General features: G+C 32.5%; 1 protein-coding gene across 1 annotated transcript; it reads left to right on the top strand.

Annotated features, from left to right (window-relative positions):
- The first annotated feature begins 892 nt into the window (after window positions 1-892).
- LOC112010057 (cysteine-rich receptor-like protein kinase 10) lies at window positions 893-6481 on the top strand. Its single transcript, XM_024042399.2, has 7 exons — window positions 893-1904; window positions 3368-3538; window positions 3924-4045; window positions 5028-5238; window positions 5356-5593; window positions 5691-5841; window positions 5941-6481. Exons 1-7 carry the CDS (start codon window positions 1049-1051, stop codon window positions 6220-6222), a joined length of 2031 nt encoding a protein of 676 aa, XP_023898167.1. The 5' UTR covers window positions 893-1048; the 3' UTR covers window positions 6223-6481.
- Window positions 6482-16990: the final 10509 nt, after the last annotated feature.

Here is a 16990-nt window from a genome sequence, read left to right as displayed (position 1 = left end):
TTATAACATAATGCCGCATGTTTATTATTAAAAAAATATAATAATAAACATGTAAATTTATAATTCATGAATCACCAATCATGAAAAAGAAATCTTCGTTGACAGACTTTAATTTTCCATACCGTATCATTTAATTTGAAAATTGTGCAAGTGTGATAGTGGCTGGGCTTTATTCACTTGTCACTTCAGCTCATTTCATTTCACATTTTTATTTGGTGGACCACAGAACAACTCATCCATACCGTAAGGTTTCCGCAAACATTTTCTAGTTTATTATTCACGAAACGGAAATTGTGAAAAAAATTGTTTCAGTATGGACAGAATCTAAGTTGTTTAAATTTATGTTTTTAATTTTTAAATGATATTATATATTTTTTATTTATATGTATTTTTAAAAAATATAAACAATATTATCAAAATAACGTTACTAAACAGCTTCTTAATTTTCTATTACCATATCAATTAAAAAATAAAAATTCTCAAGTTACAACTATAATTACAATTTTTGTCATAACTTAAAAATAAAAATGCTAGAACTATAATTATAATTACAATTTTTGTCATAACTTATTCACGTAACAAGTTGAGTTGTGGAGTAAGAGTGAGTAACTTGGCTTTTTTACATTGGAACTTAGTATTATTGACAGAAACTTTTTAAGAAATAAAAGAATATATAAAATGTTTTATAAACAAAATTGTTGTAAAAATAAATTCACTTTTGCAAAATTAAAAAAGAGAGAAGAAAAATAAACTTAAAGATATTACACTAGTAACACATAAACAGTCAGAAAGCATCCTATTGTACTAGTCTGGTAGCTTTTCTCTATAGTCAATTCAATTCACAAAGCCTTAGTACACACAGATATATATATATATATATATATGATAGGCCGGCTGCGAGTCTTAAACCAACTAGGACTTGCATTCCTATATTACTATGCATGAACCTAAAACCAATTAGAACTTGGTTTTCTACTGCCACTAGGATGAAGCCAAATCGACTTTGGCAATCCAAATACAAGCCACCTGCACAACAAAAACCTTTTCTATGTTCCTGACTCCTGAGATTTCTGAGTCTGAGCAGGCTGAGCACAAGACTGATCATATAAATATGGGCATCCCTTCTTTCAGTGTCTCCATGCACCTAGTGCTCCTTTCCATACTCATCTCCCTAAGCATTAGGGGTGAAGCAGCCGAATACCGCTACCATTTCTGTTCAAACCAAACCACTTTCTCCCCCAATAGCACCTACCAGTCTAACCTCAACAACCTCCTCTCTTTCCTTAACGCAAATTCCACGCGTGAAACCGGTTTCTACAACACCACCGTGGGTCAAACTCGAACACCAGAGAACACAGTTTACGGCCTCTTCCTCTGCCGCGGTGATCTCGCCACCAATGAGTGCCAAGAATGCGTGTCAACAGCAACCAAAGAGATTGTTCAGCAGTACTGCCCAGAAGAAAAAGTGGCCGTGGTATGGTATGATGAATGCATGTTACGCTACTCAAATCGATCATTCTTCTCCGTCATGGAAGCCCAGCCGAGAATGATTCTGTGGAACTTGTTGGATATAACAGAGCGAGATCGCTTCCTTCAGCTAGTGGAAAAATCATTGGGTGACTTGGTGCCAGTGGCCGCAAATTCTTTATCTGGTGCTAAAAAGTTTGCTACCAAAGAAACCAAATTTACGGAAATCCAAACGCTATACAGCCTTGTACAGTGCGTCCCTGACCTATCCAGCTTTGATTGCAATAGGTGTCTTCGCGAAGCCATAACAAACTTGTCCACATCTTATGGTGGAAAGAGGGGGGGTCGAGTTCTGTCTCCTAGTTGTAACATTAGGTATGAAGTTTTCGCGTTTTACCTTGTGCAAGCTGATGCCGCACCAGGACCTGGACCAAAAGGTACATATCCTATCAAGATGATGTTTATTTGAAAGGATTTTTTTTTTCCTACTTCATGAGGCAAATTCTTAATTTTTATTGTATTAAAAATATAAATCTTACATTATAGGCTAAACAAGTGTGTCCAATATGCAGTGTACAATATATAGTGTACAATACACTTTTTGCAAAGGTATACTTTTATTTAGATTTTATAGTACAATGTAAATTTTAAGGGTATTTATTAATGAAACATTTAATGTTACATCATCAAAATTTTGTATTAATTTTGTATTTTGAAAATTCTACAGTTGGACTATATGTTCCAAATGTCGTTAACAATCACATTAAATTTAGTGTTATTAATTAAGATATTATTTACTATTCGATATATAAACTAATTTTTTATGCATAATTTTAAAATTCAAAAACATCAATTTCAAACATTTTATAGATGAGATTGTTATTAGTCTTTGATCACTTTAAAATGTCACAAACATAGAGGATATTATAATGAAATGTAATTCAACAATGAATTTTTCAAAATTTACATCAAATACAACATTTAAAAATAAAAAAAACTCAAAAATTTATTAAAATTTTATTTGAATGCATTAATTAAAACTCATAAAAGATTTCAAAAAACAAATTATAACATTACAAACCTTCTCAAAGTATAATAATACAACAATTCAAGTTATAAGAAGTACAAAAACAATTCAAACATAGCAATACAATAATTAAAAAATATAAACAACATAAATATTAAAACATAAAAGTATAAATTCAATAATATTATATAAAAAATATCATAAATTTAAAGTTAAAAGGCTAAAATCATATATGTATTATGTCATAAAAAATTTATAAAAATATTTTTTTAATTATTTGAATATAAACGAGATGGGTGTGGGGAAAATGTTAATCTTCGTTCTCGCCCCATTTGTTTTGCGGGACGGGTAAAACCCTTCCATCAAGGGCCAGTGAGGCAGGCACTTACGAGTACAGATTTATATTGTCATCCTTAACTCTGGAACTTCTTGCCGAATGGCGGCACTTATTTATTATTCAGCTTTTCTTCTCTAGCTTGTACGACATGCATAAGACAATAGATACATCCTTCAGAAATATGGCTTGACTTTTGCACATAAAAGCTGACTTCATTTACTTCATAACGAACTTCTCTCACTAGCTCATCTAAGGAGCTTTGATAAAGAGTGTGGGCTGGACTTGTGAGTGTCGGCACCCAACAGTTTTCGTGGTTGTTTAATCATATTTTTAGTAGGCTAGTTTGACTAGCTAGACGAGAATGCTCTAAAAACTCGAAGTACACTGGCGAAGCTAATATGGTCCTATGGTATTTCATATAAGCCAATATGGTCCTATGCTCTAAAAACTCAAATACTAGCGAAGCCAATATTTTTAAGCATTTCTTATAACTGACTATTAACTATTCTCAATAAAACATGATATTGTTTTTACAGGGAAAGGCAAAAGCTCAAAGGAAATAGCTATCGTAATTGCTGTTACAATTGCTGCCTCTGTGGTGCTAGTCATTCTGCTTTACTGTTTCCGACGGAGGAGAGCAAGAATGAAGTCCAATGATATAAACGAAGAGAATTCTCAAAAATCTGATGGCCTCCTAAATTATCACGGTATGCAAGTGGAATCCTTTCATTAACGATGTATTTCAAGCCGCATGTGAGGGAGTGTTAAAAGCTATATAAATTAGAATGGGAAAGTTATCGGATATTTTAAGAAAATTGATTTATGAACTATTTGAAAAAATTTATAGAAGAAAAAGACTGATGACTTTTTAAAGAGCTTTTATATTTTTCATAAAAGTAATCTTAAAACTTCTTAAAAATTGTCCATTAACAAATATTCTAAAAATGGCCATTAATAGAACTTTCTTTTGATAATTTTTTTTTTTTGAATAAAGATTATACTGAATATGTACAAACGCTTACCTCCATCATATCTGTAAACAATGCTCTTCATAGTGTAATATCTTACTTTTATTTATTTTTGGGTCTTTAGCTGCAAGTGAAATAACAACCGTAGAATCCTTGCAATTTGATTTTGGGACAATTGAAGTTGCAACAAACAAATTCTCAGATGACAACAAGATTGGTGAAGGTGGGTTTGGTAAAGTTTACAAGGTACGTAGAATCAAAATTCATTTCTTGCGTTTTTTAGTACTCAAAATTAGCAAACATAGCAAATTTACTGCATATAAATATGAAAAAAAAAATTAGAATTTGAAAAGCTTTCAAAGTTGGGATTCTATAAATTCTGCGAAGGGAACTATTCTACAGCCAATCTAAGCATTGGACACATCGCAAAATATACTCTATAAAGTCTAAACCCCTTGGCGATTAACAATTTAGAAATAATTAATTGAAACAATTAATCACACTATATTGAAAATAATACAGATATAACACAGTAGTATACATATATATTTTCACAATATGCTCAACATATCATCAAATTATATAGATATATATATGTATATATATAAAGTAATAAAAATATTTTGACATAGAGAATGGATATAAGATGGAAAACATTTCAAATGGAAAATCATGCTATATAGAAAACCGTAGAAAACACTATAAAAAGATTCTTTGTCATGTTAAGTCGGCTAGGATTTTTTGTTATGTTGTTTGTGATTCCGAAGGATTCTTTGTCATGTTAAACTCCAAACTGAGTAGAAAAAGAGCTTCCGAAAGTATTTGGCATTTGCTTATTGTTTTTTACTTTTTGCTTTTGTTTCAATTTTTTGCAAATAATTTAAATTTTAGCCTTTTAGAAATAAGCTAGCTTTTATAGATTTTATCACACATTTAACATAAAAGTCACCAAAAGCTATATATTTTGATATAGACTATGCAAATAAGTTGTCCCGAACATATGAGTCAAAGTGTGCTTATAATATTTTTGTCATGTGTTAGAGATATATACTAGATTACTAGTACAAGCAGGAATGAGCTTGGGCCTGTTATATTGGGCTAATATATCTAATATATATCTCTAACATCATGCATGCCAAAGGCTTCTTATTGACAATAATCTAATACAATCCATACCAATTAACAACTAGGTCCTGAATTTTGTCTGTTTGGAGGTCATTTCACTCAGGGTGTGCTACCTGAAGGGAAGGAAGTAGCAGTTAAAAGGTTCTCAATGAAGTCAATGCAAGGCTTAGAGGAATTCAAAAATGAGGTCATACTTATTGCAAAACTTCAGCACAAAAATCTTGTGAGGCTGTTGGGATGTGGCATAGAGGGAGAGGAAAAGTTGCTTGTATACGAGTTTATGCACAACAAAAGCCTTGATAATTTTATTTTTGGTTTGTTTCTTCCTACATTCTGTTTTTTTAAGTCTAGTAGTATTTTAGTTTCTTGTAGACTTATACATTTCATATTTATACACTATTTCATAAATTAACATTAATATTGAATTTTAGATTCAAAAAGGCGCTCACAACTTGATTGGAAGACTTACTATGACATAATTAGTGGGATTGCTAGAGGACTTCTATATCTTCATGAAGACTCCAGGCTTAAAATCATTCACAGAGACTTGAAGCCTAGCAATGTATTGTTGGACCATAACATGGTTGCTAAAATATCGGATTTTGGAATGGCAAGGATCTTTTCTGAAAACCAAAATATAGCTAACACCAAAAGAGTTGTAGGAACATAGTAAGCTACTTCTTCTTTTATTTCTCTTCTTCTTCTTTTATTTCTCTTCTTCTTGGTTTTTTAAATAATAATAATAATGATGTTGGTATCCAAAAAGTGGGTACATGGCTCCAGAATATGCAATGGAAGGAGTATTCTCTGTTAAGTCCGATGTCTTCAGCTTTGGCATAATCTTACTTGAGATTATTAGTGGAAAAAGGAGTAGTGGCTTCTATCTCACTGAACATTCGCAGACACTCCTTGCATATGTATGTTAACTTTTGTATGCTTGAATTAGAATTAGACAAAAATGGAAATGGGATAGCACATATATGAAATATAACTCCATTTGCAATCTAAATTCTTAGGCATGGAGACTGTGGAATGAAGATAAAGTATTAGAGTTCGTGGACAACTTCTTAATGGAAGGTTCGACATCAGAAATTGTAAAGTGCATACATATCGGACTTTTGTGTGTTGAGGAAAATCCACAAGACAGACCCACTATGTCGACTGTGGTAGTTATGCTAGGAAATGAATCAATAGCCCTTCCTGAACCAAAACACCCTGCATTTTCCGTGGCTAAATTCATGCCGACGGATGAAAACTCCGTAAATGAGCTAAGTTTTTCTACTATTGTACCACGATGAACGCTTACAACTGTACAAGATCACCATTGGTTTTGCACAATGGTGAACTTAGTATCGTACCCTAAATTTCTATAAAATAGGATAGGATATGTATTGGAATTTGGGATGGAAGGTCCAGTTAATTGAGCAAATGATTGTACTGTACAAACTACAAAGTTATTAAATAATAATGTATTTTGTATAAAAATGTTTTCCAATTTTCAAATTGAAAAAGGAAATTTCAATTGTAATTAATAAAAAAGTGATTTTTTGTGTTGAATTTTCTTTTGTAGCTAAAAGGAAAATGACATTTATTATCATTATTTCGATGTTTGTTTCTTTGTGGGCTGGGCTTCTCAATAGCGCATTTGATACGTAGGCCGTTGATGAACTGGGGGACATTTGTACAAAATAAACAAGAGACTTGGACATTTTGAGCCGCTATTATTTTCCAGTCATATCTCATAGGTGGGCTTGCAGAATGAATTTGGCAGTCCAGAATTTGGATTCAATCAATTACTCATAGCCGTTACCAAGAAGAAGAAGAAGAGAAAATAGATCTCATAGGCTTAGCCATGTTGTAATGAAGCTTATAATTTGAGGCCCGTTAGCTTGCGAAGCATTTAGGGTTTCAGTCCAAACCTATTAGGTATATAAGGAAAACCTTAAAGTATGTTTTTTTAAGTCTTGGAGAGTTACTCTTGTGAGATGTGTGAGGTTATTGTATCTTCTAACTTTTTCAAGCACCTACTGGAGATCACACACATATTATTAGTACCGGTGGAGTAAAAGTTGTAGCAAGCTTCAGCTATCAAGCGTACTAAAGATCAAGACATGAACTAGAAGTTCATGTTGGAGCAAGTCCACATCAAGGAAATCTAAGGGGTTCAAAGCTCAGTTTGGTAACTGTAGTTAGATTTACTACAAATTGGTATTCTTGAATGTAAATCTCAATTTAATATAGTAGATTGTTCTCTTGGGATCGTTCCCCCCAAATTTTTACCTCGAAACTAGTTTGTTTCATTAGTTTTCCTAGGTCATAACATCTTGTGTTATTTAGATTTTCTCTGTGTATGTTTTTTTGTAATGAATGTTTAACCTAAATCTAAATAATTAACCTAAGTAAGAACTTGGCTAACAAATTAGGTTAAACACTGTGTTTTCCAGAGGTCTAAAACTTACAGTAACCCTTTAGCATATTGTCTAAGCATAACATTCAATTATGCCTCCAAGCTAATCAAAATTTATGTTTTTCTACTGAATCATTTTGTTATTTCATTATATTACTCTTCTAAATTCCCAGCGGGAAGTAGATACTGAAACTTAACGGGTAAAATAAAAAAGACACAATTGTTCAAAGTTTTTAAATGTATACATGACATAAATATATATATTCAGGTGGAGTAATAAGAAGTGGTCAACAAAAAGTCAAACATTTTGCTTTTTTCCTATGTGAAACGATGAGTAGATACTGAAACTTAAAAGGGTAAAATGAAAAGGCACAAATGTTTGGTGTTTTTGGCATAAATTTATATAGTTAGGTGACGCAATAAGAAGTTGTTAACAAAAAGTTAAATGTTTCACTTTTATATTATATATATATATATATTTTCTTTTTTCTTTTAAAGGTTAGTGTGTTCAAATACACACCCTAACCATTATCTGGCACTACCACTAATGATGTTTTTTTGGAGGGCCATGATTCCATCATATTTGGCATTTTTTGCAACTAAAAGTCTATTTAAAAGCTAAGAGCATTGTAGCTTAATTTGCACCTCCTCTTCCACTTGTGCTTGGGGGTCTAGGGATGGAGGAGGAGGGGTTAAACAGTTCGAGTTGTGGAGTTACCAGCAAATTGTAACTATCTTTTAAAAAAAAAAAAAAAAAACTATTTAAGAAAACAAAAATTTCCTAATAAGTAAAAAATTAAAGACAAATAGAGAAATAAAAGGCTAAGAGACTTTTAAAAAATATTGGTCTTTTTAATTCTAAGTTAGTTCCTTACTTGTCTATATGCATGTGTCATGTGTGTGCTTCCTTCATTTATCATTGTATTTTTTTTCCCCTAAACCATTTGATGGGGTGATAGTAGATCCAAAGTAAATATTTGTTTTATTCATAATAACTTTTTTTCTAAATCTTTCCAAATGGTTGATGAGCACTCTTAGACTTTGTATGTTGAAAGGGAAATTATTGCAAAATTTAGAACATAAATAATTTTTGACACTTAAAATAATGTCTAGGTCTATTTTGATAGAAAATTTATTTGAAATATATTGAGCAGCAATTATTTTGTCTTTTTAAAAACCAAATTGCAAATTGTATCCTCTAAGTTTGAACCATGTTGATTTTGTTCCTTAAAATTTAAAATTTTGGATTTTGGACATATTGAATTTTGATTTGAGTCCTTCCATGCATACCCATTACCAAGGTAACTCAAAATCAAATTCGACCCAACCACTAAGCTAATTAGCATGGTTTTGAATACCATTACGTTTTGGCTAAAATAGGCGAAAAATCTCGTACTGGTATGCAAATCAAAACAATGACCACTTTATTCCACTGCAGGTAAAATTTATATCCATTCCAAATGTTTTGATTAGTTTTGGGCAATACTAGTTGAAATTAAAGATTCTACCACTGCCTTCATCTTTGTCTAAAACATAGAGGAAAAAACTAGATCTTCACACATTTTAAGCTAAACAAAAGATGAAAAAAAAAAAAAAAAAAAAAAAAAAAAAAAAAAAACGAAATAGAGGTTGTGTGAGAAAAAAAGAGAGAAAGAAAAACGTCCATATCTGTTGGGTAAGATAGCTTGACCTAGACTTTCAGTAGGAGCATTCGCACCAGCTCCTATTTTAGTATAAGAACCAACTTTTACTATTATACATAATCACTTTTCAAAAACATCCATATCTATTGGATTAAGATAGCTTGACCCTGGTTAATTAATTCAGTTACCCAAGTTAATTAATTATGTCAAATTACATGGAAATCGTTGAGGCACCAACAAATCACCAAATAAACTAAATGCAGTGGAAAATAAATTGAACACGGTGATTTATTGACAAATGGGGAAAACCTCGCAAGACAAAAACCCCACTAGTTTATTTTACGGTCACCACTCCCAAAAATCTACTAAACAACAATCAAACAATTACAGGTATAAAGAATCTTACCGACTATCCTTGGCCTATCTCAAAATACCAACTTACAGTTGAATCTTTACTCCAATACCCAATTGGACTTGATCTTGTAGTAGTCTTCTTTCCCTTGATGCATAAACCTTCAATTTGTGACTAACCCTTTGTACGGATCCCAAATACATGACTAACTCCAACAACTTGAATAGAAGTTGGCTGCAAAGTTCTTCACTTCATCAACAATGAAGATTTGGAAGCACTTGGTTACAAAACCCTAGACATACAAACACAGTAACTTCACACAGAGAAAATAAGTCTCTTAGTCTCTGTATTCGTGTGTGACGACCTTTAAAATAAGCCTTATATATATCTAGAGTTGTGAGAAAAGAAACCCTAAACAAATAAGCAAGGCTGGGCCGAATTTCAGATCTGAAAATTCTGAAATCGTAGTTCTCGATAGATCAAGCTTCACATTAAATCTCAATAACAGGCTTCTGTCAAGGTATCTATCGAGACTTAATGAATATCTTTTCTTCACTTGTTTCTTGGACCAATCTTTATGTCTTTAATACTTGACTTGAACAACATGTTTTTTGAAGTACTAAACACATCCTAGATCTACCAAATTACAAGTAAAGTACATTTTGTCAAAAGATTAGCCAATTACACAAAATATGACCCTAACAATATCATATTATTTATTTTACACAACATTTCATTATAATATCATTTTTTATCAAATGTTTTTACTCTCCCAAATCATCGTTCTCTCTATGACTAAAGGAAATATTTTAAAATATATATTTGTATATGAATAGTAACTGCATATATTTACATAGTTATTGTATCTAGAATCCTATTCTGCACAATTTTGCATAAGTTGATGTAAGTATTTTTTGAGATTAGTTGAGCAAATTGTAGGGCTTATGCTATTTTAGATAGACTAATATGAATAATCTAAGACACAAGGAAGAATAATGAAGGTTTAGCTGATTAGGGGAAAATTTTGTGAGATTACAAAAGCAAATAAATTGGGTAGGTGAGAAAGAAAGTCAGTAGGGTTGGAAAATGTGAAAAGTGAACCCTTCAAGAAGGTTCCTTGTACCACCGTGCACTCTTGGTGCGATGGTCACTCCACAAGTATAAGTGCTTGTAGGGTGTAGGGGTAAAGGCAGAGGTTTAAGTCTCTAAGTGATAGCTTCACAAACATATACACTTATATTAAGTTCGAGTAAAATTTATATCTTATACCAAAAAAAAAAAAAAGTTATTTTTTGCAAATACTTAGCATGTTGGTTTTATTTACAAAAATGGCATAAATGATTTTTTTTTTTTTTAAATGCCCACATTTTTTTTTTATCATTATTTAATTTAGAAGTTGAAATATGCTCATTTCATTTAAGATTGGAAAAAAATATATTTTTTAATTAAATTCATTATTTTATATAATAGGGACCATGAAATATTCCATTCCAACTGAAATTGAGTCTGAAATAATATTTAGAGCCTTTGCTGGTTTAAGTAAGGCCCTCAAAGTGTAAGAATGCCCCAAGTTAGATTAATAAAAAAATTAAAATGAAGATAAAAATCCCAAATATTAGTCGATGCATTTTGTCAAAAAGAAATCCCAAAATATTTATCTAAAGAAACAAGAGAAAAAACTTTTGGGCTATTAATTATCTTTTAGAGTATAATTAAACCCCAAAATTTACCTAATGCATGAAAATATCCATCTAAAAATGTGTGCAATTTGTCTACCACTCTTTTAATAGTAGGAGTTATTACTCTATGCATGTGCCACATAATATATACCAAAGATGTTTGGCTTTTGGTTAAGTAAATAATATATTGTGCCATATATGCTTTTGGAGAAATTATATTTTATTATCCTAAACTATACCTTCAATTACACTTTACACCATAAATTTTTAGAATGCACACTAAACTATGATCTTTGTTACACTTTGTTACACTTTGCACCTTAACATCAAGTTTACCGTTAACTTGGATGTAAAAATATGGCACAATGTGAAAAGACCTAATTGCCCATCTTCCTAATCCCTTAAAAACAAATGAGAAATTACACTTTACCACCATAAACTATGCTTATAAGTATACTTTGCACCCTAAACTTTAAATTTCTATCTAATTTAATCGCAAACTTAACATCAAGGTGCAAAATGTAACAAGGGTCATAGTTTAGAATGCAAAATATGCATTCGAAAAGTTTAGGGTGCTAAGTGTAATATGACGTATAGTTTAAGGTGGTAAAATATAATTTTCCGAAGTTTTTGAGGTCTCCAAATGTTTACATTTCATTATTTTAATATATTATTTTAATTAAATTTAAATTCTATTCAATATTTAATCTCTCCATTAAAATCTTTATTTCTTTAAATGTTAGCATATATACTTCTATATATAAACACATATATATAAACTAGCCAATATTCTGCATGACACGCGTTGCATTTTCAAAAAATTGGTAAGAAATTTTCCTATAACCCATTGGGTTCATCAATATTATTATTGTTTGTCATAACTAATCTACAAATTTTGCTAGTAAAAATAAATTCAAACTAAACCCTAGTCCCTACCCATTTTTTCAATTCCAAAGTTGTTATGTAGTGGTTTGTCATGAATTGTAAGAAGGGAAAGGAGACAAACATATTTTACAATGTTTAAGAAATCATGGACCTTAACATAAAAGAAAAAAACGTACCACTATCCATGGCAATGTTTAATAATAAAAAATACCCCTATAAATCTTTGAAATCTTCATCATATATACGTAGAACATTTTATAAATTACATAGCAAATTGCCAAGCACATGCCTTAGAGCTATAAATTATTATAATAACAGCTTAATAGAGAGTATATAAACAAAATATGGCACTACTTCATTAATAAGTATAAAATTAACGCCAAAGAGAAAGGGCAATATAAAGAATTAGATTTAAGCAGCAAATTACATGATAGGAGGTTATGTAATCTATAATCTCTTTTCCGCTTAGTGAAATAGCTTACCAATATATTATAACAAAAAAACCAATCAGCATTCAGAGAAAGCCCCAATCAACATTCAGAGAAAGCGACAACTGAAGGGAGAAGAAGATGAACCATGAGGTTGGAAAGTTGTAGTTGACAGGTTGAATCTAAAGGACGGCATCCTTCTTGGTTTGGATAATTTCATGTGTATTTAAAATGAGATGACATGAAAGAATATGAGTAAGTATATATAAAAGATGAGAAGTGTAATAGGATAAAACCCAAAGTGTTCGTTTAATCTTGTGAGCAAAAGTCTTAAAACAATGAACAAAAGAAAACAAAGAGCCATCATCTTTTAATTGGTGTCTATTTAGTACAAAAAGAGTCATTATCTTTTAATGTGAGAGAATCTTCAAGGAGATTGTCACATGGCAAAACCTCATGCTCTCCCGCATGAGGTCTCTACTTTATATATATATATATATATATGTATGTATTGATTGATTGATGTGTAATGATAAAATATATAGTTTTCATACATAAACACAAACATAATAAATAAATATTAATAACTACCATAATTATTAAATTTTATGTTTAATAAAATTACATGTTTTTTTTTCTATTTATTGAACAAGTTATAAATTAGTATTTTAAATTTTGGATTCAAGTTGTTGTTGAATGTTGGAACTATGTATTTGGTAGAAAAATTTCTCATGCGCAAGGTGCATGAGACCACTCTCTCATTGACAGGTAGTTCCTCACTTGTGAGGCCCACTTGCCAATGAGAGAGTGGTCTCATGTGCCTAGTGGCGGCTCTAGGAATTGTTGTGAATGTAGTAGCACTTCTTTTAGTATTTTTTTTAACCCAAATCTATATGTATATATATATATATATATATATAAGTTAAGATGTAGAATTTAATGTTGCTATACTCCTGTTAAACCACCTCATCAACCATGTCATACTTAAAAATTTTATAAAAAAAATCCTTTATGGTTTTTCTATTTTATTGTATATAAAATAATTAAAGGCGAAAACGATATTTTCGTCCTTAAATTTTCACCCCATTTTCACTTTGGTCCCTAATTTTTTTTTCCACCGCTTTTAGTCCTTATCCTAGAAAACGCGTTTCGTTTTTGTCTTTGCCATTACATCAAAGACGGAAATTGCACAAATGGCAAACGGAGTGCATGGTTGGCATATTAAAAGCTGACGTGGCCATTAAAATAATAATAAAAAAAATATTATTTGGCACTAAAAAATGCCACGTCATCTTTTAAAAAAAATTTATGAATTTAACCTAAATGAAAAAAGGAAAAAAAAAAAAAAAAAAAAAAAACCAAAAATCTTATAAATTGAGATCTGGCTTTATCTTGAGGAAGAACAGATAAGAACAAAAACCCAGAAAATTTCAAGCACAAACCCAGAAAATCAAACACAAGAACACAAGAAAATCAAACCCAGAACACATGAGCACAAACCCAATTAGATATGTATGAAAACACAAAGACATTCATCAGTTACTTAGTCGATTCTTTCACATTCTCATTACAAACACAATGACCTTCAAAGATTCAAATCACAAAGACTTTCAACAAACACAAAGACCTTACACACCTTCATCCAAATTAACAGACCTAACAAAGCAAACCCAAATAAAAATCAAATAGCAAAAACCCAATCCTACCCTGTAGATCAAAGAGAGCGAGAGTCCAAGATGTCATTGGGTTTGGCTTTGTTGTTGTGGTGGCTATCATGGCGATGCTCATGAGGGAGAGACCGAATCTCCATTTAGATCAAAGAGACAGAAAGGGGATAGATCTTTATCTGTTCAAAGGGGATAGATCTAGCAAAAACCTGACCCAATATGTCTAGGCTTCATCACCCACCACCACTCCACGGTGGTTTCTAGACCTCGATTTCATTGATCCAAAAGAACTGAAGCTTTCAAGCTCCGCCTTAACTGGTCTTGCATCGCATCACCGCCTGCCATATTGCCGCCAACAACTGATATTATCATCTCTCTAACTCGGATCAAACCAATCTCAGCCTCTCTCTATCTCTAACCCAGATCAAACTAAGACCCAAAAACATTAGAGAAAAAATTCCAATCAAAAAAGTGTGGCTGGGTGGGGTTATTGGATTTAGTTGTGTTTAATTTCTTTTGTTGATAAGGATCTGATCTTTATATTTATATGATTTTTGGTTTTTATTTTTGTTTTTTCCTTTTCTTTCATTTAGGTAAAATTCATAAATTAAAATTTTTCTTTTTCTAAAAGATGATGTGGTATTTTTTTAATTCCAAATAATATTTTATTATTATTATTTTAATGGCCACGTCAGCTTTTAGTGTGCCAACAGTGCACTCCATTTACCACCTGTGCAATTTTCATCTCTGATGTAACGGCAGGGACAAAAACGTGACACGTTTTCCAGGATATGGACTAAAAACGGTGGAAAAAAAAAGTTAGGGACCAAAGTGGAATCGGGTGAAAATGTAGGGATGAAAATGTGGTTTTCGCCATAATTAAATATAGTTCATGGACAAACCTATTAATGCATTCCATTACTATTCAACATATTACTATTAATTTGTTTTAAATGCAAATATTTGACTATTCAACCACCCAAATTGATTTCAACTTTTCATTTTCTTGTTTCTAATTTCAAGTCATTGTTAAAATTGAAAAATTCATTATCTTTTTAGTGAATATATGCACATGTTTGACTATTTATTACAAGCGTTACTGTAGGGACAAGGGGCCCAAATATATATTGGGCCTTGGGCCTTGGGCCTTGTTCGAGGAGGCTCAGTAGTCTGAGGATAGATCCGTAGTAAGGAAGATGTAAGACTGTGAGCTTCACGAACAAGTTATGACTGTAAAGGCTGGGGGAGGTGATCCAAAGAGGAATATCCCCTCGGCTAAATGAAGCTAAGATCAAAATTTGTGTCCTATCATCCAGGATGACGTACTAGGAAGTTCTATTGATAAAGATATGCACTATGAACGTGTAGGACAGAGGGTAGCTAAGAAATATCTAAGAGAAAGTTGCTACCACCACATTGAATGCTCTATAGCTAACTCTCTGGCCGTATTAATGAGGAAGTGATGTCTAAACAGTGTTTTTTAGCCTTATAGCTACCCCCAAAGAATTCAAAAGGGTGTTGATGGGATAAAGATCAACACAAGCAATCTGTTGTCTATATGGAGGGTAGATATGAAAAGGGAGATGTAGTATAAATTAGAAGGGAAGCCCTAAGAGAGGGGATTGAGAAATGAAGAGGAAAACACTGTAACAATCAAGGACTGAATTTGTAATCAAACTTAAGAGAAATATATAAGAACCGATCCCCTCGGATTGTGCCGAGGATAATTTTCTTTAGATTAAACTAATCTATCTTCATTTTCTTGTCATCTGAATCCACTTTACTTGTTGTCCAACTCATTAAAACCCAATCTTCCAACTCACTCTCTACAAATTCATCGTATTGGGCTTTTCAAGCCTAAGTTCATTCATCCTTTGGGCTAAAGACTCAAATTGCATCCTTATAATTGGCGCCATTTGTGAGGATTTCTGGAGTTGTAGTGAGTCTAACATTTAACTATGGTTGATTAAAGTCCAAATCAGGTAGAATCTATAGGGTCCTAGTGTCAAGATCACTTCCGTAATCTTGAACAGAAAAGGGATCGGGAGAGGAGTGTGAATACTACCCATACCAGTAGGAGCCAGTCTTAGGGTGGGAGCCACGTCTCTCATAAAGAGAAGACTAGAAACATGTAACAGGAGATTGATCACTTGTAGAGAAAGTTGCGCTGCAAACAACGGAGGAGAACTCCTTCAAGTTCTGTTTCCTCTTCTAGTGGAGAAGAAGATGGCAGCTACAAGCCTAGGTCTAGGACTCCCCTGGTGAGTCTTTCTCGTGTGATGAGGATCACTACCATAGGCATAGGGGTAAAAGCCCTTCCCATAAGGGTCTGGGAAATGACGTTATGAGTAGGTCGTTGAACCAAATTTCCAGATCACCTTTCACACGTAAGATTGAAGCAGGAAAACTTCCTCGACACTTCACTCAGCCAATGTTTACCATGTATGATGGTCGTACAAACCCTATGGAGCACGTTAGTCAATTCAATCAGAGAATGGCTATACATTCCAAGAATGAGGCCTTGATGTGTAAGGTATTCCCATCCAGCTTGGGGCTTGTAGCAATGAGGTGGTTTGATGGTCTGGGTGCAGGTCCTATTGACTCCTTCAAGAAGCTCACCCGAGCATTTGGGTCTTATTTTATTACGTGCAGTAAGGTTCCTCGACCCTTAAATTCCCTATTGTCCATGTCCATACGAGAGGGTGAGACCCTAAAAACATACTCAGACAAATATTGGGAGATGTTTAATGAGATTGATGGGGATTTTGATGATGTGGCCATCAAGACCTTCAAGGTCAGCTTGCCTACCGAGCATGATTTGAGAAAGTCCTTGACCAAGAAATCGGTAAGGAGTGTGCATCGGCTTATGAATCGTATTGACGAATACAAGTAGGTCGAGGAAGACCAGCAGTAGGGGAAAGGAAAGACTAAGGTTATCCTTTAGGATATGAGGGATTTCAGGTTGGACAGGTACAATAGTAACAGGCCTTGAAGGGATTTTGCTG

Source organism: Quercus suber, unplaced genomic scaffold (genome assembly GCF_002906115.3).
Source record: "Quercus suber isolate HL8 unplaced genomic scaffold, Cork oak 2.0 scaffold_478, whole genome shotgun sequence".
Lineage (NCBI taxonomy): Eukaryota > Viridiplantae > Streptophyta > Magnoliopsida > Fagales > Fagaceae > Quercus > Quercus suber.
This window is presented reverse-complemented; position numbering and strand designations above follow the sequence as displayed.